The sequence below is a fragment of the Xiphophorus maculatus genome, chromosome 7 (assembly GCF_002775205.1).
Source record: "Xiphophorus maculatus strain JP 163 A chromosome 7, X_maculatus-5.0-male, whole genome shotgun sequence".
Classification (NCBI taxonomy): domain Eukaryota; kingdom Metazoa; phylum Chordata; class Actinopteri; order Cyprinodontiformes; family Poeciliidae; genus Xiphophorus; species Xiphophorus maculatus.
Window position 1 is genome coordinate 19,793,107 of NC_036449.1, and position 12,139 is coordinate 19,805,245.

The 12,139-nt window shown below is 37.3% G+C and overlaps 1 protein-coding gene across 1 annotated transcript; it reads left to right on the forward strand.

Moving 5' to 3' along the window:
• The first annotated feature begins 1,301 nt into the window (after positions 1-1,301).
• LOC102229925 (indian hedgehog B protein-like) lies at positions 1,302-11,736 on the forward strand. The gene is made up of 4 exons (XM_014469396.2): positions 1,302-2,165; positions 4,137-4,294; positions 4,519-4,622; positions 9,662-11,736. The coding sequence occupies exons 1-4, from the start codon at positions 1,860-1,862 to the stop codon at positions 10,396-10,398; spliced, it is 1,305 nt and encodes a 434-aa protein (XP_014324882.1). The 5' UTR covers positions 1,302-1,859; the 3' UTR covers positions 10,399-11,736.
• Positions 11,737-12,139: the final 403 nt, after the last annotated feature.

Below are 12,139 nucleotides of genomic sequence, written 5' to 3' on the forward strand. Positions count from 1 at the left end.
CTGGTCTGAAGTTATGTTTGGCTACAGTACCTACACAGAGGATCAGCTGAGATACTGTCAACAACTAAATGTTCTTCTTCTCCTGCTGTTAACTTTTTACTTTTCATTCAGATAGAAGGTCTTACATACATTCTTCTGTTTCGTTTTTGTGTATCGGCTCTGTCTTATTAAACCCCAAATCGATCAGTGCAGATGGCCACTTGTATTGAAACAGGTTGAAAACTTTTTAAACTACTTTGATATAATTATCTGAGCTTAATGTACTGTTTAATAAATAGGACCAATTGGAAAGTCTGTGTGGTCAATTTGAAATAACTTTTTTTTAACTTGTAGAGTACCTTTGATATGAATTGATGCTACTTAAATAAACGGAATTGAACTAAATGCGTGTGATATGCTTAGGAAAATGTGGAGTATTGTTTTTTCACCATACTGGGTTTTGTTTGCAGGCCAGGGCTCATCTGATCAAATGACAGCAAAATAAAGACCAGTGTTCCTTGGTCTTCATTACGCTGCTTTTTCACCATTGCTCTATACCAAACTTCTGAGGTACAAACAATTGCATCTTTTGCAGCCTCTTATGCTGATATTAGATGAGCTGTTAGTGTAATATTTATAAAGAAAGATGCCTTCTGTGGGGAAATTACAGATTCTGGATTTTGTTTAAAGGCATAAGTGTGTAAACAACATTTGAAAATCATGTATCATTTTCTGTTTACTTTTAACTATGCACTACCATGTGCAGTCAAATAAATATATTAAAGTGTATTTGTAAAGTGACAAAATGTAGAGCAGTTAAAAAAAATATGAAATCTTTTGCAAGACAGTTTTCTTATGTGCAGGTTTGGTAGCATAATAGGGTTTATATTGATGCATGATTGGAAATGGTTATCTATTATACCCTCATAAGCTGATACTGCTGTAATTAAATCAATCAGACATTCAGTTACCCAATAAATCAGTGAGTCATTTAGGCAAAGTATTCTACTTTTCTACTGGTAAAAAGTCAAACAACCAATCCCCCTTCTATCACATGGGGTTGGAATCCAGTTGAGAGAAACTACTGGCAGCCTCTGGGAAATTGATTAGATTAATTGATTTTGTTGTTTAATGTCAAAAATCGTTTATCAGCAAAAGTGGTCAAGGACAAAGACAGAGGAGGAACGGTGGGAAAACCCTTAGGCTCTCCTGCCTTCCAGCAGATGAGGACCGGACTCTCCAGTGCGCCCTGTGCCCAGGAGGGGCGGGTTTGGGTGGCAGAGCGCAGGGACAGAGAGCGCAGAGGGAGAGAGGAGGAGAAGGAGGAGGGGAGGGCAGGACTGGCAGGGTGCGGTCTGAAGTGGCAACAGATCACTGTGGATCACCCAATTCCCTTCAATTCAACTGGAAAGCTGCAGCTTGTCGCATATGGAGAAGTCCAGAGCAGGGCATCGAGCAAAAAGAGCGCATAAGGGGCTGATGTTCTTCCAGATACCCTGGTGCACAAGAAAGAGGAGGGCAGAGAAACCACAACACTGCAACTTGGATGTCAGCAGCCGCACTCTCTCTCTTTAACTCTCACACCCACCAAATCGACTTTGAACCTGTTTGTTTAAATACACGGACTTCACAGCCTGCACACTTACTGCTGATTCCGTCAGGCGATTCAGAGCGGAGTTCCTCTAGTCTGTAGACGTGCAAAAAACTTTTTGGTATTCCAATGGTGCCTCATGGAGACCAGGGGATGACCTTATTTCATCCAATATTTTCAGACGCTGTGCTTTATTTATCCCGGAAAAATGGAAACTAAACCGGAGTGGCACTGAAGACATCTCTCTCTCTCTCCCCCCGGGAGAGTCCTCCCTCCTTTCCCCGGGGCGATGCGGATCTCCTTCCTCCTTCTCGCAGCCTCTCTGTGCGCCTCTGTCCTCCTCCTCGCACCTGCTTCGGAGGGCTGCGGGCCGGGGAGGGGATACGGCAAGAGGCGGCTCCCCAAGAAGCTCATCCCGCTCGCCTACAAGCAGTTCAGCCCAAACGTGGCCGAAAAGACCCTGGGAGCGAGCGGGCGACCCGAGGGGAAAATTACGCGCAACTCCGAGCGCTTCAAGGAGCTCACGCCGAACTATAATACAGACATAATCTTTAAAGATGAGGAGGACACGGGCGCAGACAGGCTTATGACTCAGGTAAAGCTGGGTGGGGGATGTGGGATACGTAAAAGGGTCTTATCTCGGTTAAAGTGCCATTTTCGAGATCATTTTGTTTATCAGGGAGATCAAATTACACTGAGCTGAATGAACCAGATTAGCCACGCTGCTGCTTCCAGTTGTCTCCTGAGTGTTTGTTGTCAGTTAAATGTTTAAACCAAAGTGATTGATTCCATTAACTCTTGGTTTCACCTCTGGATTCTGCTACCTGACATACTTAGCTGCTGAGGCTGCCTTTAAGTGTTGCCTTCCCTGACCCCAATCTGGCTATAATTTTCCATTTGACCGAACATAAGTGAATCTTTGGGAAGTAGTCCTAACCCTCGATTCATTTTATGCTTTTGCTTAAGAGACATGTATTTTTATCCCAGTTCCATCTTGCCAGCTTGAGCTGTGGTTATTTTACGCAATAACCTCTCATATTTGCAAATCATTAAAATGCATGTCCACTCCTTGACTTTCAGCCTGGTTCGTGTATTCGGATTGAATGGATCTCAAGCAAACACCACAATCACAGTTGTGTGTACTTTGACCATTCACCTGACACAGTTGGAACTTGGAGCAATTATTTAAAGTGCACATATTGTTATTCTCATAGACTCAACGTACGTTTTGGTTTCGGTGCGGTTTTGGTTTGTTTTTTTTCTTTTTTGTGCTCTTTATGCTTTAAAAAAAGGTATTTATGAAAATTATCTATTGAACTGATATGAGTTGTTTTAAATTAAATGATACTCCTGCAGCCTGTTGGTCAATTTTTGGCATTGCTGAATAGCCAAAAAGCCAAACTCATTGATCAAAATTTGGTCTCACAGAGTCAGCTTTTCGGATCATCTTTTTTATTCCTCTCATGAAGATCGACTTGGCTTTGTCTTTCAGTGTATAAACGTATCTATTTCCTGAACAAAACCATAATACTTCAACTAGATAGATGCACTGTAATTCTCACTCTTGTACTACTGGCAAAGTGCTTTTTATTTTATTGTCCTTCTCTTCTAAAGACAGTTATGGAGTTGTATTTACCACTAACTCCATTGTTTCTGTGATCGTTGTCTGTCTGTTGTCTGTTTTCTTAATTCCCATCCAGCTCTGGCATAAACCCCCCTCTGGGCCAGGTCCTGAAAGAGATTTCTACAGAGTCACTTCTGCCCACTGTCTCCATGTGCTTATTCATAATGAGGGATTGTTGTGAACTCAGTCACTTGGTGTGATCGGATGGGTTGTTGTTTTAAAATAATTTAGCAATATCACTCCAACAGAACCAAGGCTATTCCTGTTAAATGGGAGTCAGTCTTTCCTACTATCACCTCATGTTTGATAAGTGATTGATTTAAGTGAATTTTTAAATTTTCGCTAACATGGTTTTTGATTCAATTGAATTTATGCAAAATGAGTGCTTCAATTCAATCAGCTGGGCTCCCTCAGATAATCTTGGGCTTTATAAATTTATACACTACTACACCATCACACTTGAGCATGAGTTCTGATATTTAAATAACATCTATTGCTAAACACTCGCAAATACAAATTTAGAACCAAAACCATAGGTGCAAATAACTTCTCGACTGTAACGTCTATTATAGCTAAATAAAGTTTTTTTTTTTTATTGGTTCTTCATTACTAAAGCTTTACACAATACTTTTTTTCAAGCACTTTGGTCAATAGGTAATTGATTTTAAATGTATGTAAAAAGCTTTGATTGATTGTATTCTATCGTACGACTATGATTAAATACAAATGTATATAATTGATTATAAAATTCTTATTGTGTAGAATATTTTGGATGGGTTTGTTCATATATTCTTATAAAATGAATTTCTTTGGCTAGTTTTGTTAAGTGCTTCGAGAAAGTATTTGTTGTGAATTGGTGCTGCATACATAAAGCGAACAGAAGCTGAATCATCCTTGATTGTTTTTCTCTAACTACTTTTGCTTTTTCCTTGTCTCGCCCAGCGTTGTAAAGACAAGCTGAACTCTTTGGCCATCTCTGTGATGAACATGTGGCCAGGTGTGAAGCTGAGAGTAACAGAGGGCTGGGATGAGGATGGTCATCACTCAATCGACTCACTGCACTATGAGGGGCGTGCTGTCGACATCACCACCTCAGACAAGTAAGAGAAACAAACTTGATACACATTTCTAGTCTAGCCAACTAACACTTAAGCTCTTTGAAATGATCAATAATTTGTTAAACCTATCAATAAGCTAACACGTGACACTTTCAAAGAGCAAACTATATGTATTTTGCTTCTAAAATGTGTGAAACTGAATATTTCTTGACTTTTGCAGATGTCTTTTTTTTTGCAATTGTGATTCAGACCTTTTTCTCTGACAGGGACAAAAATAAGTATGCCATGTTGGCCCGCCTGGCAGTAGAGGCTGGATTTGACTGGGTCTACTATGAGTCTAAAGCCCACATTCACTGCAGCGTGAAGTCAGGTAAGAACTACCTTTAACGAATTTGAAAATTTTTGTGTTTGCGGTCAGCTGTTGTTAGCAGTAATGAGGCTGATGCGAGACCTTGTGGGGTGACTCCCTGCTTGTACAGCCTCCATTTGAGCACCTGTGTTATCATTTTGTGAAGGTGTTTGTGTGCAAAGCCTACTGGGAACCAATCAAAGCAGGGCGTGCACCTGTGATCTCTCCTTTATGCAGTCTCATCTTACTGTCAGGTCTTATGATAAATTTATCAGTTTATCAGAATTTGGCATATATAATATTTGTCCTACATACCTATTTTTTCCTGAATGTAGTGCAGAAATGAAATTACTATGCCTTTTAAAAGGGACTTGGCAGCTGATTGGAATTGATGGTGACGTGGCTAGAGTTAAGTTGAGGGCAATCCTGAATGAAAACTTGAACGACTGGAGCGGAGGCTTGCCTCACACTGATCACCTAAAGCTGATGGAATGGTTTAGATCAGGGCGGTGTCCACCGAGAGCTACTATCCTGCAATTTTTAGACACATGCTCAAGTCAAATGAATGGCTCGTTGCCAGTCCTCTACAGAGCCGAGTGACGTACTAATGAGGGAATTCAGCCATTTGATTTATGTGTGTTGGAGAGTGGATGCATGGATGATCTTGAGGACTGGACTTGGGGAAACCCCTGGTTTAGATCAAACCATTACAATGACACTGTAAAGCACCAGAGCTAAATTCATAAATGCCCTCCGACTGAGCTTAATTTGCTTTTTTTTTTTTCTTTTAAATGGACAACTGAATTTAAGTCTGTAGATGTGCGAAACTGACATTACTCAAAAGATCTGTGGCTCTAAATGCAGTGAAAGGTTTGAATCAGGGGGTCTGAATACAAGTTTGTGCAACACTTTTCAGATTTTTATTTGTAAATGTATTATGTAAAATCTGCATCGATTTTCTTCTCCTTCATAGTTAGCCACTATTTTTTGTTGATCTATAACATACAGTCCATAAAAATGTTGTGGTTGTCACAAGACAAAAAGTTGAAAAGGTTTGAGGGGTATGAATACTTTTGAAAACTACTTTCACTTCCATCTTGTCTAAATTTGAATGCCTTGATTCCATTTCTGACAGACTGCTTTTGCCATGTGTTAATGTTAAAGCTAAGCTATGTCTTCCACCACAGATTCTTTTCCAGATTATATTTTCCTAAAAACAATACGTGACAACATTCCATGTAACTTTTGAATTTTTTTAGAAACCCATATACCTACGTCTGGTACCACCAGTTATTTGATGCCAAACCACACTCTAGCAGTCTGCCTAGGTTAGTAGGCTGTGAGATGATTAACTCTCTCTTTGTTTTTGCCGTTGCTTTGCCTCCAGTGAGTTTCTTTCAGATCTCTTATCTGAATCTTATCACAGGCCTCCTTTTTGTGGAGCCTTCGGGCTTTCAGACCCACACACACCTACACACCTTGAACAAATATTTGGCTCACTTGGGACTGCCTTAAGACAAGCCTCCCTCACAGACACCCCCACACGCCCACACACACATACACAGGTAACTATATGCACGTTTATACTGATTGATTTCTTATTTCTGTCTGATTTAGTCGGATTTTTTTTAAACTCACAGGAACCAAAAATAAGGATGTCACTTGGTTTAAATCTCTGCAGTCCAAACAATATCTAGAACCACGTCTGAGTCTGTGTACTTTCCTGCCTCCGTGACCTCGGTCCGTGCTCTGACTGCAGTGATACAATCAGCTGGTTATCCATTAGCTCTTGGCGACTATACTTTCTTGCCACCTCATCTCACTGCATCTTAAAGGGAACATTAATCCAGGCAGAGTTAAGCATGATATATTGTGCAGACAATTCTGGGTAAAGAAATGCATCTCAAAGGCAAAACGATAACTAAGTAATTTATTTACCATTTAATATAGCCGAATGATATATGCATATAATCTGTAATAAAAGACAAAACATTTTTCATTGTTTGACCTGATATTTGTTGTTGTTTGTTTGTTTCTGGCTATTTGAGTTAGGATTACCAAATTTGTTTCTAATTTCCAAATACAAAAACGATGAATAAGTTACTTTTAAATTATTATTTTTTTAAATTAATTTCTTAATCCTTGGGTATAATTTCCAGATCCCTGAACGTGCCACACTTTTCCATTCAAATATGCCAGTATGAACACTATGGACATTTCCAGCCATTGTTCCGTCCATTAAGAAGGCAGGTTCTGTGTCTCACATATGAACATATTTTAATCCAAAATGTGCGAAACAATCTCAGAAAAAAAACCAAACAAAAAGAACTTGTGTTGATGCTGGAAAGACAATATCACTATCCAAAGAGAAATCTGATCACATGGATTTAAATGTCAGTCAGTGAGAAGGGCGACAAATCTCAAAAACGTGTCTCCCTTATTATTCTGGCATTTGGCTAATTAAACTCTAGCTGACTTAAAACAGGAATGGTTTATTCTGAATTAGTATCAGACAATGGGGGAAAATAATCTATATTTTTATACAGTGTATAGATCTTCAACTTTGATTTAAAAGCTTGTACTCTTTGTTTTATCTATCACTCAATCAATCTCTTTATTTTGGTAAATTGTCCACATTAAACACAAGAAACAACAAAAGAAAAGAAAAAATAATAATAATAATAAAACAAAAAAACAACAATAAACAAAGCTGTAGCAAGGTGAAACGTTAAACTTTAATTTTCTTAACCCAGTCTCACTGGATAGCAAAATATTATTTGTTTTGTTGATCAGTCATAGATGATTAACAACATTAATTTTATCTCAAACATTCAAGTTGTTTTCAGTTTATTTATGTGTCACCATTTCATTTCAAGGAATTTTACAAAAAAAATTAATTCAGTCCATTCATACAGAGAAATTCAAAATCAAAATTGATCATGTTTATCAAACAATCCAGTCTAGTTGAGTAAAAAAAATTAAAAGAACAACAACTTCTGCCTAAGGAAACTTGGCTGATGGCATCAAATCACTGCCTTGCAGGACAAATCCCCTTAAATAAGCAGGTGGCAGTGAGTTGAACTGGGTCACTTACTTTTCTGCAGTCCGTCACACTTAACAAGATGGTTGAAAAGAATTTGTAACCTTCACTGTGAATTTTAAATTATTGCACTAAAATAGAGATTTATGTTAAGTTTTATTTAAAAAAATCTATTGAAAGAATAAACATGCAAAATCTATTTGAAAAATCAATAACATTTCATTTTAATTTATCAATGTATGCCTAAAAAGCCAACAACAAAAACCAAGCTGTAGGTAATAAACAAAAGCAACTAAATAAACAGGACAGCTACTTTTGACTGAAAGTTAGTGTTAAGCAACAACTGCTTTCAACAGGAAATAAGCGGATTAACACCCTAAATAATCATAATAATGCAAATAATAAACAGTAAAGAAGACAAAAGTGTAAGAAGCAAAGAATAAAATGAATACAATCTCATATCAAAGACGACATGGAATGGAATACAAACTTAATTAATTCTACCCTGTTTCCAAATCAAATATAATTAACCAAAAAACATTGTATTTAATTCAATTCAGTTTATTTATATAATCAAACCACAACATGTCATCTCAAGGCATTTTACAAAATAAGTCATTACAATTTAATCATACATACATTCCAAATGATTCTATCAAACAGCACATTAAGTTTACTCCATTATTCAAATTAGCTTAAAAGTACTTTCTTATCCAGAACATTTTTGGCTTCATATAATACATATATACTTCTCTATACTTTGTTATGCACTTTATATGTGATTTCCAAATAATTTGTCTATGATTAGCAATTGGGTATAGCAAATATATTTTAGTCGTCTCATTATTTTATAGCACAGTATAATAAAATATTATAGTGCCATCTGCAGATAAAACTGGTTTAAGAACATATGCTTTGCAAAGATAATGAAAAACAAACAATTTTGGGCCCAACACTGACCCCTGGGGGACCCCCCAAGGAATGTTAAAAAATTTGAGAGAAAATTCATTCTTCTTAACAAAATGTTTTCTGATCATCAGATACCTCCTTACCCATTATAATACTGTTCATCTGATTATGTACTACTCAAGTTTCATAAGTAAAATGTCAAAATTTATTGTGTCAAAAGCCATTTTTATGTAATTGAATAGTTCAATTTTAAATGGTTTTTAGGCCAGAGAAGATGTATTATTATCTATTAGTGCAGATTATCTATTTTGTCTAAATCCATATTGACAAAATAGATCATAAGATCCATCAGAACGTCCAGTATGTTATTAAAGTGTTTCTAGAATTTTTGAAAATTGTAATATTTGTGAAGAGGTGTTTCTTCCCAGAAATATATTGGAATTACTTTTTGCTGTTTTCTTTTTCTTAGAACAGCACCCATTAAACATGATAAATTGCAAAAGTAGGTCAGTGTTTTAGAAATTCCAGTGATTACTCTCTTTATAGTCATCTTGTGAATTTCATCACATTCTTAAAAAATTTAAAGAGACTTGAATTAGCTCCAGTAACAGTCTACAGATTTTCTTTTTTTGCATATCCAAGATAAGTAAGGGTGAGAGCAACACTCATAAAATATGTCAACTCATAAGCAACCAGTGGAAAATGTGTTTTTGAAATTTGTTCTGGTCATGCACTTGACTTCCAGTTATAATGGGAGAGCCGAAAGGCAGACAGAGAGCAAATAGTTTGAACCTGAGTCATACTGCTATACAAATGTTAACAACCCCTCAGAGATTGAACTGAGATAATGTTGTTCTTGAGTTCGTGTCAAAGTCTCACCTGCTTTATGGATCACTAAGTGACCTGGAATAAAGAGCAGGTGTAGTGAACGAACGTAGAAAATCAAGCTAGGAAGTATCAGTACTTTATTTAAACCGCATTTTTTCCCCTTCTTTGTTTTCTTTTTTTATGTTTCGTACATCAAACTAAACCATTAAATAAAAAGCACAACTTCATAGAATTAAATAAAATAAATAGATGGATGTTTTTTCTTCTTCTTTTATTCCCTCAGAGCACTCAGTGGCAGCCAAAACCGGAGGATGTTTTCCTGGCGACGCTCAGGTCACCATTGAAGGTGGGCGCATCAAACAAATGCGTGACCTCCTCCCTGGCGACCGTGTCCTTGCGTCCTCCTCAACAGATGTCCACGCTCCACTCCTCTACAGCCCCGTTGTGTCTTTTCTGGATCGCCAGCCCAATGCCACGAGGACCTCCTATGTTATTGGGACGGATGGGGGACATAACATCACCCTCACAGCCGCTCACCTGATCTTTGTCACAGAATGTTCCAGCAGACTGACCAGGTCAGGGCAGGAAGAGACATCTCAGGACACAAAGCTTTTTGGTTCCATTTGGCAGAGGAGGGGACATGAACCAGGTATGAGGACAGTTTTTGCCAGTGAAGTCCAGCCTGGACAGTGTGTCTTTACATCTTCTGGCAGATCAAAGTCACATCCAAGTCTCTCAGTTGTGACGTTTGTTGAGGAGCAGACAAGCACTGGGTTATATGCCCCGCTCACCCAGCATGGGTCTATAGTGGTGAACAGCGTGTTAGCATCTTGCTACGCTGCCGTGGACAGTCACTATTTGTCCCACTGGGTCTTGGCTCCTTTGAGACTTATTTACAGAATAACAGGACACTCTCAAGTTCAGAATGATGGGCTGCACTGGTACCCGTGGATTCTGCAAAGGCTGGGGAAAGTGCTGCTGGGCACTGAACACTTCCACCCTTATGGCTTTGACCAGTGACATAAACTTAAGGAGGACAAATAAATATCAAACTGATGGCATATCTTACTCACTTGCATGCAGGGGCACAATGAGGAAAAGCACAACTGTTTTTAGAAGAAGACTGATCAAAAGTGTAAATATATTTTGTATGTACTCCAAGTGCCTGTATTTGCTGTACTTCAATAAATCTCTTATGTATGTCCTTGTGTAAGACATTGAGGAGGGAATAATTTCAATTGCATTAACATTAAGACTGACAACTGAAGCTTTTATTCAGCTAAAACAGGTATTGCCCTTAAATTGTTTAATTCCTTCTGAAAACCCTTTGTTTGTGCTGTCTGAGGTATAAACATGATCCCTACTTTGGGACACTGAAAGGAGAAGGTTGGCGCAAAAACATTTGAAGAATATTAAAGGGGAGAGTGAGAAAAGAGAAAAGTTTATAAAGCTGTCAAGCTTTTGTATGTAAATAAGTATTTATACACTTACAACTATGTAGGAATAATGTAAAGGTTTACTTCCAGAATTGTCTCCTTCATCACTCTTTTTAAAATCTAAGCCTTGTTATTTCAGGATTTTTTTAAGTCCACTCAGTGTGATGTAGAGCAGTAATACACAAATTGCAAAACATCTATAGAAGGCTTAAATAAAGCCACTAAATGGCAGGGAATAAAAGTGTGTATGAAACCACGACTTTTTCTCTACAGATAGTTGTATGGTGAACTAGCTCACCTTCTCAGTTGTTTTCAAGTCTTCCATCAGTTTTAAAACTACTTGATCTTTCTCTTATTCACATGTTTATCTACAATGTTTATGTTTTTTATCAGGTGTATTATTGAAGAGATAATTGTTTGATCATTGTCTTAGGGTGTCACTTTTCAGGTCAGTAATATGACTCAGGCTTTTTTCAACTACTGTATTATCATCTATGCATCTCGTTAAATATCAGTAATTATCACAATTAGCACATAGAAAAGAGTTTCTAATTTTACAATGCCAATATCAGATTATGTTTGTGCTTCATCTCTTTTGAAACACCCACATTGGAGCAGTAAATTTTTATCAGTGACAATATTAATTTTATGGAAGGCTGTATAGAAATGTAGAAATATCTAATATATATTTCAGATTGCCTGAACTGTTTCTGGTGTTGACTTTAAAATGCTTAATGAAAAGACACAATTATCTTGTAACTCCAAGGCATTTTTCTCAGAAATATTGTCAAATATGTATATTAAAGCTATTGGATAAACTATTTAAAGATCTATTTTTAGAAAAATGTTGTTTGTATTATTATTTTTGGCAACTTTGTTTATAAAATTTTGTATTTGACACATAAAAGTTTTAAAGAACTAATTGTGTCCTGTCTTGTTTATTTATTTTATCCTTTTTGGAGTGTAATAAATTCACAATTATGTCTGATTACTGGGAAAAGTTTGTTTTTTGCCTTTTAAATTGTACTGTCCAAGTGAGAAAAGCATACACATTATACTAGCTTGAACAACAGCCAACGATTTACTATCTGTTGGTAAAAGGACCTGTCAATGTTACCAGCACAATGGAGACAATGCATGAATGACTGTGGTTAAAGGGTGGTCTGCTTGTTGGTTTCAGTACCAAGGACAGCAGCACCATGTGAAGTTCCACTTTGCTGCTGTGGATGATAGGGGCTTGTTTTGTTTTGTTTTTCTTCTAGGGTGAAGAGTTACTCTTTGAAAACAGCACACTCTGCTGGAACTTCACATATTTGCAGCAAATG

What these genes read in the sequence shown, in the direction of transcription:
- LOC102229925 (XM_014469396.2), top strand. Translation starts at nt 1,860, where the DNA reads ATGCGGATCTCCTTCCTCCTTCTCGCAGCCTCTCTGTGCGCCTCTGTC. An exon ending in CAGACAGGCTTATGACTCAG is followed by an intron (nt 2,166 to 4,136) that starts GTAAAGCTGGGT and finishes TGTCTCGCCCAG; the next exon opens with CGTTGTAAAGACAAGCTGAA. An exon ending in GACATCACCACCTCAGACAA is followed by an intron (nt 4,295 to 4,518) that starts GTAAGAGAAACA and finishes TTTCTCTGACAG; the next exon opens with GGACAAAAATAAGTATGCCA.